The sequence below is a fragment of the Neopsephotus bourkii genome, unplaced genomic scaffold (assembly GCF_033783945.1).
Source record: "Neopsephotus bourkii isolate Nb327-2 ecotype Australia unplaced genomic scaffold, CSIRO-AGI_Nbou_v1 NB_1507, whole genome shotgun sequence".
Lineage (NCBI taxonomy): Eukaryota > Metazoa > Chordata > Aves > Psittaciformes > Psittacidae > Neopsephotus > Neopsephotus bourkii.
Genome location: NW_026901983.1, coordinates 223,291 through 237,269, shown reverse-complemented (window position 1 = coordinate 237,269; position 13,979 = coordinate 223,291). Strand labels below are relative to the sequence as shown.

At 40.3% G+C, this 13,979-nt stretch overlaps 2 protein-coding genes and 1 long non-coding RNA gene across 4 annotated transcripts in view; 2 read left to right on the top strand and 1 right to left on the bottom strand.

Annotated features, from left to right (window-relative positions):
* The window catches only part of FAM169A (family with sequence similarity 169 member A), a 35,720-nt gene extending 32,612 nt beyond the window's left edge, over positions 1–3,108 (top strand). For both annotated transcript variants that reach the window (XM_061369541.1, XM_061369540.1), the window contains exons 11-13: positions 856–1,021; positions 1,805–2,008; positions 2,515–3,108. In XM_061369541.1, coding sequence (XP_061225525.1) covers positions 856–1,021; positions 1,805–2,008; positions 2,515–3,054 — 910 coding nt within the window. In that variant the 3' untranslated portion in view covers positions 3,055–3,108. The remainder of the gene's footprint in view (positions 1–855; positions 1,022–1,804; positions 2,009–2,514) is intronic.
* A 1,228-nt stretch (positions 3,109–4,336) lies between these two features.
* On the top strand, positions 4,337–6,801 carry LOC133221012 (uncharacterized). Its single transcript, XR_009727855.1, has 2 exons — positions 4,337–4,746; positions 4,841–6,801. It is a non-coding gene; the product is annotated as an uncharacterized LOC133221012 (long non-coding RNA).
* A 2,230-nt stretch (positions 6,802–9,031) lies between these two features.
* Positions 9,032–13,020, bottom strand: NSA2 (NSA2 ribosome biogenesis factor). The gene is made up of 6 exons (XM_061369538.1): positions 12,875–13,020; positions 12,461–12,648; positions 11,246–11,396; positions 10,772–10,951; positions 9,905–10,097; positions 9,032–9,314 (listed from the first exon to the last, which is right to left on the bottom strand). Exons 1-6 carry the CDS (start codon positions 12,875–12,877, stop codon positions 9,247–9,249), a joined length of 783 nt encoding a protein of 260 aa, XP_061225522.1. The 5' UTR covers positions 12,878–13,020; the 3' UTR covers positions 9,032–9,246.
* Between the last annotated feature and the right edge of the window lie 959 nt (positions 13,021–13,979).

The window sequence follows — 13,979 nt, the reverse complement described above, 5'->3', positions numbered from 1 at the left end:
AAAATGAAGCCAATGAGGTGCCCCAGCTCCTTTGAGTAAGATGTGTAACATTGTGTTTATGAGCAGATCTAAGGGAAATCCTGATGGCAACAAGGCAGGATATCAGCTTGGTTCTTTTCTTTAATGCATGTTAGCAAATACAGTAGGGTTTTATGTCAGGAACTTTCTCCTGTAAAGTGCCTTCATCTCAAGACTGACATCTGGGATAAAACCCTCCAATACTGCCTTTACTATGAAGTGGTAAAGTAGCCTCCTGCAAGTCTATTGCTTGTATGTAATATTAAATGTAAGTTTTATGTTGAGATGGTATTACTACCTATCATGTGCATCAGAGCTTCATCTTTAGCTATTTGCTAATTCAGTTTCTGGCTCGTTAAATCTTCAGACATGATGTATTTATTGCCTTAAATTCTTTTCTGGTCATGCTCTTTCTAATATTCAATGATTATACAAACATATTTGCTTTTATAACTCCATAATTTTAAATTATTTCTACAGTGGGGGTGGGAGAATTTGCTTTCTTTCTCACCCCTTTGTGGCTTCTAAATACGCAGTTGATTACTGCTTTCTAACTTTAACAAACAAATTTCTGACTTTCATCTTATTCGCAGACATGAGATAGATGTCTTCATTTTTTAATTGCCAAAGCAATTTTTCCTAGTTGCTGGTGGGTTTTTTTTTCCCTAATGAGTTGGTCATTTTTAGATGCATTTAGTTTTCTGGACTCTTATTTTGAATGGCAAGCATGTCATAACAGCGTTTCATCATTGGCCATGAAAGAATTTCCCTGCTGAGGTCACTAAAATTATGTATTAATATAGAAGACTAAAGGCTGTATCTTAATACCTCCTGCAGGCTGGAACCTCCTGCCCACACATCTGAAAGCTCTGAAGGTTTAGTAGAAGTGTCTGAGGAGAATACTGTTGAGAAGAATGAGGAAAAGACTGATGAAAATGAGGGCCAGTCTTTATCAGAAGCAGAACTACATTTATCAAACCCTGAGAAGCGGAGTGAGGAGGAGGTGAGCTTGGATGTCATAGTGATAGCAGATAAGTTTGCAATACAGCTACAGTTTCTGTTAAATATGGCCCTTGCTGCCTTGATCCACGTGACTGTCAACTCCTTGATTTTCATATCGATGTTACGTTGAGAAAGATAGCTGAGAAACTGAGGCTAATATGGAATTAATTTTAAGGAATATTCCATTATATTTATTTTGAAAAATTGCATAGGATCCTCATAAGGTGAATTTCTAGCTTGTCTACCAAGGTAATTTCTGAATTGATTCTTTCCTGCTTGCATATTCCAGAGAACTGGAATAAGGTCAAGATCTGATCCAGTATTTCTGATTTATTAAAAAAAAAATATAAAAAAAAATGTCTTTGAAAAAGCCAATAGCTGGTATGCTTTGGTTACTACTGTTGGCTCTTCTTCATATAGAGCTCACCTCCTTTGCTGTTGAAATGCAGCTTTTATCTGCACCTTGTTAACAGCTTGAATTTAAATCTAAGTACCCTTTGTGCCTAGTGATGCCTCTAGGGCATATTCTTTCTGATGGATGAGAAAGTGAATCTTACACTATATTGGGTTCAAGGAGTGACTGCAGAAGGTATGCTTGTGGGATGCTTAAAAACTGCTTGTCTTGGCTCCTAATGCTGTAAACTATGGTTAGAAATTTAGTGCAGGTGACACCACCAGGTTAATAAGCTGTTACATTAGCTACTCTGCTCTAAACTCTGCCTTCTTTGTACACATATATTTGTTTGGGGGTTTTTTTGGGTTTTTTGTTTGTTTGTTTTTTTAGGAAACTCTATCAGAGCCTCTAAATGGTGAAATAACGGAAGAAACTTGTAAGACTTTTACTGTGATTGAAGAGGAAACAGCAAATGAAGTTCGAAGTAGTGAATCAAAATTGCAGTCCGAGAGTCAAGAAGAACCCTTAATGCTGTTTGTTCCGTTAATGCTTGAGTCTGCAGCAAAACCCTCAGAAGACACTATATCAGAGAAGGTGAGAGAATTGAAACAAAATGTGAAGTCATTTTTCTTTCAGAATAGCCCCCACCATCATATGAAATTCTCGGAAAAAGTAATTATTAGATCAGATGATGTGAATCTTTGAACAGAATAGACTAACATTTCTGTTTTGGTATGCAGAAGTGGGTCAAATATCCATGTGATACCAAAAAGAAGGATATGTTGCTCCAGTTTGCCTTGACAGTAATGAAACAGCTTTCTTACTAAAATATTAGTTAGATATGAGTGAAAAGCCACATCCTTATTTTGTCTAGTAATTCCACCCCGAAGTGTGCAAGCAATTAATGGTAAAATACCCTTCTAGAAAAATATTTTATTGGGTTTTGCTTATAGTGCAAAGGCAGATTATTACATACTACCAAAATGATAATTGTGTATGTGCAAAATAAAAACTGCCTTCCCACCCACACCTGGGGATTAATTTCAGAATGTTTTTATTGTACCTGAATAATCCTTTGAATAATTCAAATTTGAAAACAGGGAGCAACTGTGGGTGATTCAGAAATGCTGACTGAAGAAAGCACATTGAAAGAGGACACTGAAGAACAGCAAGAACCTGAAAAGGCTGCCACTGAAAATGCAGCTGCTTCAGCATCAAAGGAAGAGCCCCCTGACAGTGGCCTGCCCAACTCCATGGTAATTGAAGCAGTAGAAGAGTCTGTTTCTGAAAATGTCTCTCCCAAAACAGCTTCCTCATTGGAAGATCAAAATGAGGAAGCAGGGCACAACTCACAGGAGGCCCCTGTTGCCCTGAGTCAGAGTTCTTTGATAATGGTTGAACTTGATGGGGTTTCTTTTCAGCAGCCTTCTGGACAGGAAGCACAGAAGACCCAGCTGGAAGAGCAGTCAGAAGAGACTGCTGAGCAGACGGATCAGTACATGCAGACAGGAGCAGAGCGGGCTGCTGACAGCAGCTCTGAGGAAGCAGAAATTGAGGTACCTGTTGTAGATCGGAGAAGCTTGCGAAGAAAGGTGAAAAGCTACAAAGGTCCGCCCAAGAAAAAAGGAAAGCCACTTTAGAAACGAAATACTGGTTGTCATCTATTTATAAGAAAGTTGTTGTTTTGTGTAAAACACTAGGGCTTAACTAAACCATATGGGACATGGGACACATGTTTAAAATTCTGGGTTGGATGTCTTTTGGGGATTTATCAACTTTCATGAAGTTTTCTTGACTTTTTAAGTACTAGACATTGAGCTTCAGGTTATGGAAGTAAACAGCCCGTCTCCTCCTTTCATAAAGGATACATGCTGAATACAGTTGTGCTAGCAAAGGGAACAGTTGTCTTATTTAAGGTGGTAGTCGTGGAAGAAAAAATGTAGCCTGAAATCCTGGCCCTGTTGAGGTTCCCTAAATTCCACGAGGCCAGAGATCAGTCTACCATTTGTTATGTTGTAAGTAACTGTTTTCTACTCTGGGGGAAGCAGAAAAAGAAAATCCTTCCTTGCTGCTTGTTCCCTCCCCATAGACTTTCTCACATGAGATTGAAAAAAAAATATTCTGTAAATCTAGGTCTCAAAATTACATAAGGTAAAATTCAGTAGATAAAAACAACATAAGCAGCATGTGTCTTTTGTGAGAATTGCTTGAAACAGCTGTGTCAGTAGAGAAGGGTCAGCACAGTGTCTGATAATGAATTTTTCTCACTTGGGGATTAAGAGATGCCTACACAGTAAATTACTGGTAGGTTCCAAAGCAAGTATCTGAGTAAGTCTGAGACTTTTTTCAGTGTGTGGAGTATAGGCATACAGTACATACATTACCTTCCTAACTATCTGCATGTGTTGAGTGGATACTTGAATGCTGGTTACATTACAGAAAGAGTATGACAATTTTTGATCTCTTTTTTTGTCTGAATGGAAGCAGTGTTTTGTTTTCCAAATAGTTGGCTGGTCCTGTGGGATAACAATTAAAATACTGTTTGCCAAGTATGACTTCTGTGAACACCGGCATATCAGGTGGTTGTGACATTCATTGGTGTGAATATTGGTGAGTGTTTCAGCAAATGCTGGCTTGCCATACTTCTATGCCTTCAGGAGTTAGCAGAAGATTGCTTCTGAATACTTCTGATTCCCACTTCCTTTTTCTAACTCGGGTATAATCCCTGAAATGGTAGCTTTTCAGTGCACAGCTTTCCTTAAAAGCAGCAACCAAACTTTGCTGTAAGCAAACAAAAATATAAACAGGCTTTTCATGCATGTTCCCCTTGAGAGATTCTCCTGGCAAGCCATGTATTTAACTTTGTCACACCTAGAGTAAGTTTACTACTTAGCTGGCAAAGTTTTTCTTTCAATAAGAACAGGAAATCACACCACTATTTGTCCCGCTGTATGTCTTTTCTAAGGGGGTGAACTAGTCTCCCAGAGTATCTCAAAACCAGAAGTCTCTAGAAATTGCTGTTCAGGACTTAAGAATACAGGGTTCACTTGAATAGTTGCAATGCTGTCTTAACTGTTATCCCTCTGAATCTAATCCAAGAATCTGGTTTTAGTTTTTATGCTTACACACTTTAACTGTATTTATAAGATATTTTAACTGTATAAGATAGATTCATACTATTTCTTTCAGCTGATGAAGTAGTGTGCCCCTTTTTAATCTGGTAAGAGCAGCTTGTAGGGGGAAAAAAAAGTTGTTTTTTTTTAAATATGTAAACTGTAGATTCAGGGGGTGCACGAGTTAAATCTGGGTTTCTTTAACTATTGCATGTAGCTGTAACATGTACATACAGGTATTCCTTATGAAGCCAGTGACTGATAAATGTTCATACAGGTATTCCTTATGTACATACAGGTATTCCTTATGAAGCCAGTGACTGATAAATATACATACAGGTATTCCTTATGAAGCCAGTGACTGATAAATGTTCAAGATCTTTCATGATTGTAAACATATTCAAGTGAACCTTAATTATTTCTAAAATTAATCCAGCATTTTCTATAAAACACACAAAAGTTCTGTTGTATGGCTTTTCTTTTACTGCCAATATGTATTGCATTAAAGAAAAAAAAAACCCAATGAAACCCCACAAACAAAAAACCAAACATAAAACCAAAAACTGAACAGAAGGTGGCTAGAAAGCAAATCTATTGCATTGTGAAGAATTTGTCGGTTGTGAGGGCTGGTGGCTTAAAGTGTGGTTGTATACAGTGTATTGTGACTTATTGTCCATTTTTAGAGGGAACTTCACTAAAGATAGATCTGCCAAATAGTTCAATTACAAATGTATCCACTTTCAAAAAGTTAAGGATTCTTTTGTTTATGAAACATGAGTCCTAGTTATTTCAATTACTCCTAGGTACTCTTGATATACATATTCATTGCTTGTATTCTCTGAGGTTGGAAAACTCTTCATGAGAAGGTAATGTCACTCACCTGGCTTTTACTTTTCACGGCAAAGTTGTAGCCTATTTTCAGGTATCTTTCTTTAAGATATTTGCATCTTGAATACACAAATATTACAACAGGATCATTAGGTTAGGTCAGTCTTGGTTTCTACTAGGAGCAATTAGCTTTCTGATCGCATTTCAGTGAGTCAGTTTTAAGTAATGAACTTAAATTCACATCTCCAGGTATACTCTTGAGTAGGTATCTGTCTAGATCTGGGGTACCTGAAATTGTAGCTGATGGCCAGACTGTCACATACAGAATGTAGGCAGTTGGGTGCAATTAGCAATTTACGTAACTAGTACAGTCTTGAAAACTGGATGTTCTAACTGTGGTTGCAACCATACTTTGAACTAAATGGTGCGGTTTATAACAACTTCTCTGGCATCAATCATGCAGTAAATACAGTAGCAAAATCAGAATACTGACTTTAAATAACAGTTTTTATTGCTGTATTGACTGTCTCATTGGAACAGTAGTTTAACAGTGTATAATTTGTTCCATTAATACAAGGGAACATACCTGACCACTGTACTGACAAGCACGTTACCTTGGGGAAAAATTGTTTTTTAGGCTTGGACGATTTCTTTCTTTGATCCATTAACTGTCTTGCTACCATCAAACTCACAGAATTTAAGATCTTATTGCACCAGCAACCAATGATTAAAACACCAATTTTATACAAGTTTGTACCAAATGCTATTACAACATGCTGTGGAACTACATGTGTACAGTGAAAGCAAGGAGGATTATTTTTGAGCTTTATTTAGCCTAGGAATAGAGTTTAAAGAATATTAATTTGTGACTTCAGCCTTGAACTTAAATGGTAAATGGTGTGGATTTGAATCCAAGAGTTTTTTCAAATGTCTTTTACTGCTTATTAACAGGATTTGCTTTTCTTGTTACTATCTTTTGGTCTGTTTTCATTTCATGTAGGGTTCTTGTTCGCTGTTCTCATGTTTCGTAGCCCTTTATGTGGAAGCGTATACATGTCTTATTTCAAAAGTACTTAAGTAATTTCAAATTAAGTCTGACCTTTGTTTTGTTCCTTATACAACATCATTTGCAGAAGTCAGTACTCAAATTGATCATTTACCATGTCATGAATGCTACTTAGTTAAACATAGCAACAGGTAGGCCCAAGTTGCAGCTTCTCTGCTTTAAGCGATCATTATGAAACTTTCCAAAAGGATACACTTCCAGGTGATAGTAGATGTTTTCTAAACTAGTGATATGCTGTTTATGAATCTTAAGAAAGCTGTATAACTATTCTGGAGTATTGTACTGAAATCTTGTTACTGTCAGTTTTCCCTTTTCTTTAGTACTGTCTTGGCAGCTTTTGAAATGTTTGAAGTAGTAATTAAACTTATATTTTGTGATTACTTTTCGCTTGGTTTATAGTATCAGTCCTTTCTGCTGTACAGGAGACTTGTTTTGAAGTGGTTCAGTTTTCTTAGAATGGCCATGATTTTGCAATCTGTCTGCTACCAAGGAGCTTTAAAAGCTCAAAAGATTATTAACTGAAATGTATTCTATCAATTAAAACGATTCCCTGTACCTAGTTAGCTTATGGATCACTTTTTTTTTTTAATAAAAGCTGTAGAATAGGCTGTTCTGAAGTTTACAGTGTATGTTCTGCTGTTTATACCAGCTATGCAAGATGACATAAACAGCAGTTGTTAAGGTAGTTTGCTATATACAAGCCAACTAGAAATGCTGTTAATGCACTCCCACAGCATGGTAGATTAAGATGTCGTAAGTGCAACAATGTTTATTCAGCCAACAACTGGCATATTTATAGCACAAATGGAGTAATGTCCTTGAGACAGCTGTACAAAATGAAGGTATTCTGTTCATGTGACTTGTTAATGTGCAGTAAAGGCTGAAGTAACAAGAACTTCAGTGAAGGCTTACGTTTTGACAAATGCCCTCTCTCCAAGCAAATGACTTACTGGCTTGCAACCTTCTCTTAGTTTAAAATCTCTTGTCACTACAAAGGAATAAAAATCATAGCAAGTTATTAAGTATATGCTAGGGTAACTTGTTAAAACTAACAGAATTGCCTGTTAAGAGGAGAAGGTGGTGAGGTATAGCTGAAGTACTGCCTCTATCATAGTGTAAGAGAAGAAAGCTGGTTCAAAAGCACCTAGCTTGACTTGCTGGCCAGAGTTTGAAATTTGAAACATTATCTGAGATCTGAAACATCATGAAGATGATTAGGAGATTGGAGTATGTGTCAAACAGGAGGCTGAGAGCTGCAATTGTTCAGACTGGCAAAGAGAAAGCTCGGGAGGATTGACCTTTGTGTGCAAATACCAGGCCGGGGAGAGGAGGTGGTGTGGAGTATAAAGACGGTGGACCAAGACTCTTGGTGGTGCCCATATACAGGACAACCTAGAATATAGATTTTATTTAAACATAAAATGTCTTAAACTGCAAAAGCGGTCGTACACTGGATCATGTTGAAAAGATCAGAGAAGTGGCGGAGTCCTCATTCCTGGAGATACTCAAAACCTGACTGGATATGGCCCCGACACCCTGCTGCAGCAGACTCTGCTTTAAGTAGGTGACTTGCACTACACCATTTTTTAAGATTCCTTCCAGTCTTAACTACTCTGTGATTCTATAATCTGCCCCTCAATTTACTTATTGCAAGTGTGACCACCTCTAACCTTGAACTCATGTTAATACAAAAATCCCCAATGCCAATGTATTCACATTCTGGCCTCTGAAGTATCTTGAAGGTTTTGTTTGAAAGTTTCCTTCTTACAATATTAAGAGGTTGGAGTGCCCTCATAAACTAGAGAAAGATTATAAGGCTTTAATTTGATGTGGAATTTGTGTTAAAAAGCTCCTTGGCATGAAGTACTATTTAAGAGTTGGAGTGTAAGTAGGCAAGTATGTTTATATGTAGTCATAGATTCTGCTGAATTTGTCTGCTACCAAATTGTTGACAGGAATATTATTGATGCAGTTACATCACCAAAAGCTTCCAGTTTAGAAGCAGCTTTTGTTTCTTGTATTTCAAAGACAGAAGCTAAACATATATTGATCAGTTGATGCTTGTGATCTTTAGTTTTTCTTGAATATTTCTTAAAGCCACCAAAATAGCTGCAAGTAGGATCAGGGCTGTCATGCCTTTCTCAAATTTCACATCTTAAAAACCCAACTTGATATATTTAAACTTACGACACTGTTCTCCTCTTGCCTAGAACTACAGTCCTGAACTCTCCAGCCCTTATTCTTTCCATTAATGCAGCCATGGAGGCAGAGAGGAGAAAGATGTTGAGGTCATGATGGAGTACGAAATAGCCCATGCTTCTGTAAAGGCAAGTATCAAACTGAGCATTTAATTTCTGATGTCAGTCTGCAGGAAGATTCTAGCTGCATTCTTCCAGCTCTTCCGGTTTCCCAGAAGCAGAGTAAAAGTTAATATATTCTTCTGTACCTTCAGCTATTACAGTAGGACATCATGTGAGACAGTGGTTGTGTTTCCTACCACTAGAAATGTAAGCTGAATTAAGAACTTATACAATATATCTAAGCCAGGAAACTGCTACTGTAAAACCACCACTAAAGTTCAGATCAAACCCATACGACATTAGCAAAACATGAAAATTGCATCCTTTTATTTGGACATCATTCAGCTGAACAAACATACTAAATACAAAAACTCGAGCAGTTGTTTCTGGCATCTTTAAGTTCTTTACCAGCCTGTGGGGGTCAACATTCTTGAATGGTTGAAGGTTCCAGGGATCTTGCAAACTTGTTGAAACTCCACTGATTTTTGCAGGAGCTCATGTCCAATGTTTGGTATCAAGTACAACTTAAACAAGTAGAACTGCATTAATGCAGCCATCGTTTTCTGGATTGTTTGTTACCTGTGCATATTTCCCTGGAGAGAAAAGGGAATTAAATGTCTATGTTTGCAAGTTCAGTCCACATGTCTCTTTTAAGGGAATTCCTGTTACAAACCTGAAATGCATTTTGAAAGCTAAATCTCATCTTCGCTGAGCTGCAAACTTAGGTTCCCAAAATATTTTATTCAGGCTGTTTTTTATGAATGGATCATTTAGAGTTCTGGGTAAATGGGGTGGGGAAACCAACACAGGTTCTGCTACTGTCCAAGTCAACCTCTCTGTTGACCCTTCACAGTCTGGTCCTATGAATATGCTTCTACCTGGAACTTCCATTGAAAACATTATAATTGTTCATAGTTACAAGGTTACATCTTTATACACTTGCAGCGTTGCTTAGTGTGAGACACAGGCAAACAAGTTGAATATTTATTCTGAACTTCCCTTAATTTGAAAGTGTGACTGGAAAGCCTAAGAGTAACACTTAAAGCCTGCATTTTTAGAGCTGCATAGCAGTTGTTTCAGCTACAGCCCAAACCTAACACCTAGCAAAGACCTTATGACTATAGGCTGTGGGCTCAATGATACATCAGGCATCAAAGACCTAAAAACATACAAAAGTACTTACCCCATATAACTTTGCCCCCTTGTGTCACGAGGCCCAACTCACTCACGTTCACCTCAATGACGGTACCCTTGGTAATTACACCAAGTGTGGTATACAAAGGAGAAGAAGGGTTCTTTTTTACACCAAGGATAGGTAGGCAAAAAGTAGCTTTAAGTTCAGGATGCGTCACATGCGCCTTCTTGAAGCGTAAGCCCTGTTGTGTAAGGAATGTTAGAATGAGATAGTATTAGTTTTAAGCCCTCATGACTAATCTAGTTTAATTCCAGCATTATATTCTGAGTTTCCTATGTTTTGAGATACTGGTAAGAATGAAACAATTTAGTGCACAGAATGCTGTCTGCTTACTATGCAAGACCAGATTTACTGAAAAACTGGATCACTAACAAGATAAAGTTATCCACATATATTTTCAGATAACCATTTTTAGTCATAGTACAAGAATAATTGCTGTGCTTCAAGCTCACTTAACAAGCCAAACAGAAGGAGCTCTGGAATCCTAGAAGAGAGACGGCTTTTACAGCTGACAGAACCATAGCAGCTTGAAAAAGAAGCCTCCAACTTTAAAAGCTATTCAGTGCGCCTTTGTTAATGGACTTCTGTGCTAATTTGAGAGCTTGCAGCTTTAACTTACTGGCATCACCTGAGTTAGGGGAGTACGAGCAGAGGTATTTCAGCACAGGCTGTGGCTGAAGGGGGCATCTCCCTACCTTCAGGTTATTAGAAGTTTAGATTTCTTCAAGGGAACTAACAGAAGTGTTCTACATCAACAGTAATCAAGTGCATTATCATAGAAGTAAGCTTCCTCCCATAAGAACTCAAAGCAGTAAGTCAAAGAATTAAACATGCTTTAAGGCTCAAGGACATTACCATTGGTCGAATGAATCGCTCATATTTAGGAGGCTTCCTGGTAAAGCCATCTCCAACAAAGCAAACTTTTGTGACCATTCTCTTCCAGGCCTTCTTCTTTCTCTTTCCTGTACGAATCACTTTTAAAACTTCAGTTTCTCCTTGTGCACGGACCTTTGGGACAGGAACTTCCCATTTCCCCTAGAACAGTCAACAGTCTTACGTTGCTAAATGAAGGGACAACCAAAGAATAAAAATTTCCCTAAAGCGTAGTGGTAGACCAGACTTCTTATACAACTCATAGCCAACTCACTTTAATCAGCATTTAAAGTTATTAATGTTGTGATACTGCATACTCTTATTTCTCAGTTGCTCAATGTTTCAGGTTTTAATTAGACATTTCTTATAAGCTGTACGTCACCTGAGTATCAGCCACTCAAAGTGGTCACTGTCACAAGTAATTATAAGTATCTGAATTTTAATACAGTTACTTACGGCTTTTTCTTTTCTTTTCTGTTTGATCATGTTAGATAGAACCTTAGCCCGGGATTGGCCCTCTCTGTCCAGCAGGTATGCTGGTACAGCTCCTTTAGGTGTTTTTTCATCATTCTTTTTCTTTGCATTTCTCTTTTCATGCATTTTAATGCTGCAATGAAAGAAAAACAGTATTAAAAATAGGGAAAAAACCCCACTTATTTTTAGATATAAACTTAGCTTGTGCCAGCTGAAAATTTCAAGAGACATTTGTAAAGAAGTGCATATGTATACTTCAGGAATAATCCTAAATTCTTTTCATGGTAAGCTAGTAATTTCATGTAATGCAACAACTGACAGGCTGCACAGTGCACAGAAGCCTTGTCAATTCCCGTTAAGACTGAAACACAATATATGCGTTTTATAAAGGAATTTCTGAATCACTTAAAGCAAGCAGCCAAGTACTTTGAGAGACTGCAGCCTTCCTCTCTGACAAAAAATAACAAATTGCTCCTCAGATTGGATAGCAATGCTTGCAAATCTGAGGTATGTATGTGTGTAGAAGGAGTTGTGTTTTGTTCATTTTGAGGCCATTTGGGCAGGGGGGGAGAAGATGCACAAACTAGTTAACAAATCCAACATCTTTACAAATAGCAGAAGAAAATTACTGTCTACACTTGGAAAACTAGGAAAGCAACATGGTGGATAATTACTGAGCTCATTAGAAATAATTAATATTGCTAATAGCTTAAATTTCAGTTTCTAATAACAGAAATTTTTCAGGAAAATGCAGCTGTTTATCTATGCCTGATACTGTAGTTCATCCTGTAAGACAAGTCTTGTGTTCTGATCAAATACTGTCCATGTTACTGTATGTTTTGTATTAACACTGCTAAAAAAATGCCTGTTGCCTATTGCTACAGTAATATCCAGCACTTGATATAACCCCCCCCAAGTAACTGCATTCATATTTTTGTCTTAGCTACATTAGTCAGTGCTATTGCTGTTTAACACCTATCTTAAAGAATGCTTGTAGGAGCAGAACTGTTAACATTCACTGACGAGAGTGGAAACCAAATATCTTCACTGTGGCAAAACCCACTCTCTCCTACAACCTGAGCACCATTTAAAAATATACCAAGTAACAGGTACAAGTTCTTAGTTAGGATATTACTGTCCCGCCTCATCCTTCAAGTGCCAGGATGCCTGGAAGACGCCAGAGAGGTTGGTACTCACGTTTTCTTCATCTGTATCTTCTCGGCATGCCGCTGTTTGTGGTAGAGCTTGGCCTTCAGCCCGATCATCTTCTTGGCCTTCCGGGACCGCTCGTGAGCCTCGCGGCCCTCCTTCTTCCTCCTCTTCTCGTGGTAGTCCAGGCGGTACCCATACCGCTTGCGGTGCAGCTCGATGTACTCGTTCTGCGGCTGTGGGCACAACGCAGCGCGGTGAGCAAAGACCAGGCGGCCGAGCTGATGCCGCACCCTCGCTGAGACCCGGCGCCGCTGCGACACGCGGAAGAGCACGAGGAAGCCAAGGCCCGGCGGCGGCACCCTCAGCGCAGGGCGGCGGAGCCAGCTGGGACACCTTCACCCCTTCCCCGTCCCGCCCCATGGCTGCCGTCCTTCCCCACCCAGCCGCTCCAGCTCCCACCATGGCTCTGGCCCCGCGGCGTGGCCCCGCGCCTCCTCGAGCCCTCCGTCCGGCAGCTTCCTCCGCAGCGGAAAGGTCGGGCCGGATGGGAAGCGGCCCCGGCTGGAAACGCTCCTCAGCTGAGCTTTGGTTCCTCCTGGCGGAGAGGCTGCTTGCGGCCCCCGAGGGCTACGAGCCCGGATTGTCAGGGCCAGAGGAGAAGGAAATGGAGCGGCGGAGGCCGGAGCAGTGCTGTCTGCAGATTGGGCCTGTCGGGTCGTGGCAGGAGGACGGAACCGCGGGAGAGCAGTTGGGTGGCGGGGAGAGGAAAGAGGAGCGCGCCTTCCGGCGGTATGGTGGCTGTTCCGGTCGGGTATGGGCCAGCGCCGAAAGTCTAGGCCTGGTCGCGTTAAAGGGCTTCGTCCGGTGGCAGGGGCCTGCGGGGTAGCGCGGCCGGGAGCGAGTTGTCGGTGTGCGGAGCGCAGCCGGGCAGCGGCAGCCCCGCTCGGCGGCGGCCGAGGGGCGGCGTGAGGGTACGGCTCCTGTTCGGCCCGTCGGGTCAGCGCCCGGCGGCTGCGGCTCTGGAGGTCGAGTGGGTGGCTCGTAAGGTAAGGCAGGGGTGCATGTGCAAGTGAGCCTGTGCTTAAGTCTCTTTTTGTTTGCTGTGGGACTGCCACGAAGCGTAAAACCAGTGGAACGGGATATGATAGACTCCACAACTCGTTGAAGTTGTAAAGTAGGTATGCTTTTATTCAGCGCTGAAGCATAGCACCTCTAAAGGCATGAGCACCTAGCGTCGTTTACCCTTTGCATTTATCCTCTAAAGTTATACATATGCACGAGGTTGCACAACACGCCTATACATATTCATGTCCTATCACTGCTTCGTATTATAATGAGCGAAGAAGTCCTTTGTGCCTGCGCAGTGCCTCCTAGTGATCGTGGGCGAGGGTCTCACAGTGAAGTAAACGAGTCTTCCTCGACCCTGAACTTTTAATCTCTAGTTGTTATGCATGCTCCCTGGAGGCTTGGTCATTGTTCAAAACGCAGAGCCAATTTCAGCCGCCCTGGGCATCCAAAGGATGGGAACGAAGTCACGGTCCCTGCCTCTTAACAATAGCTATGT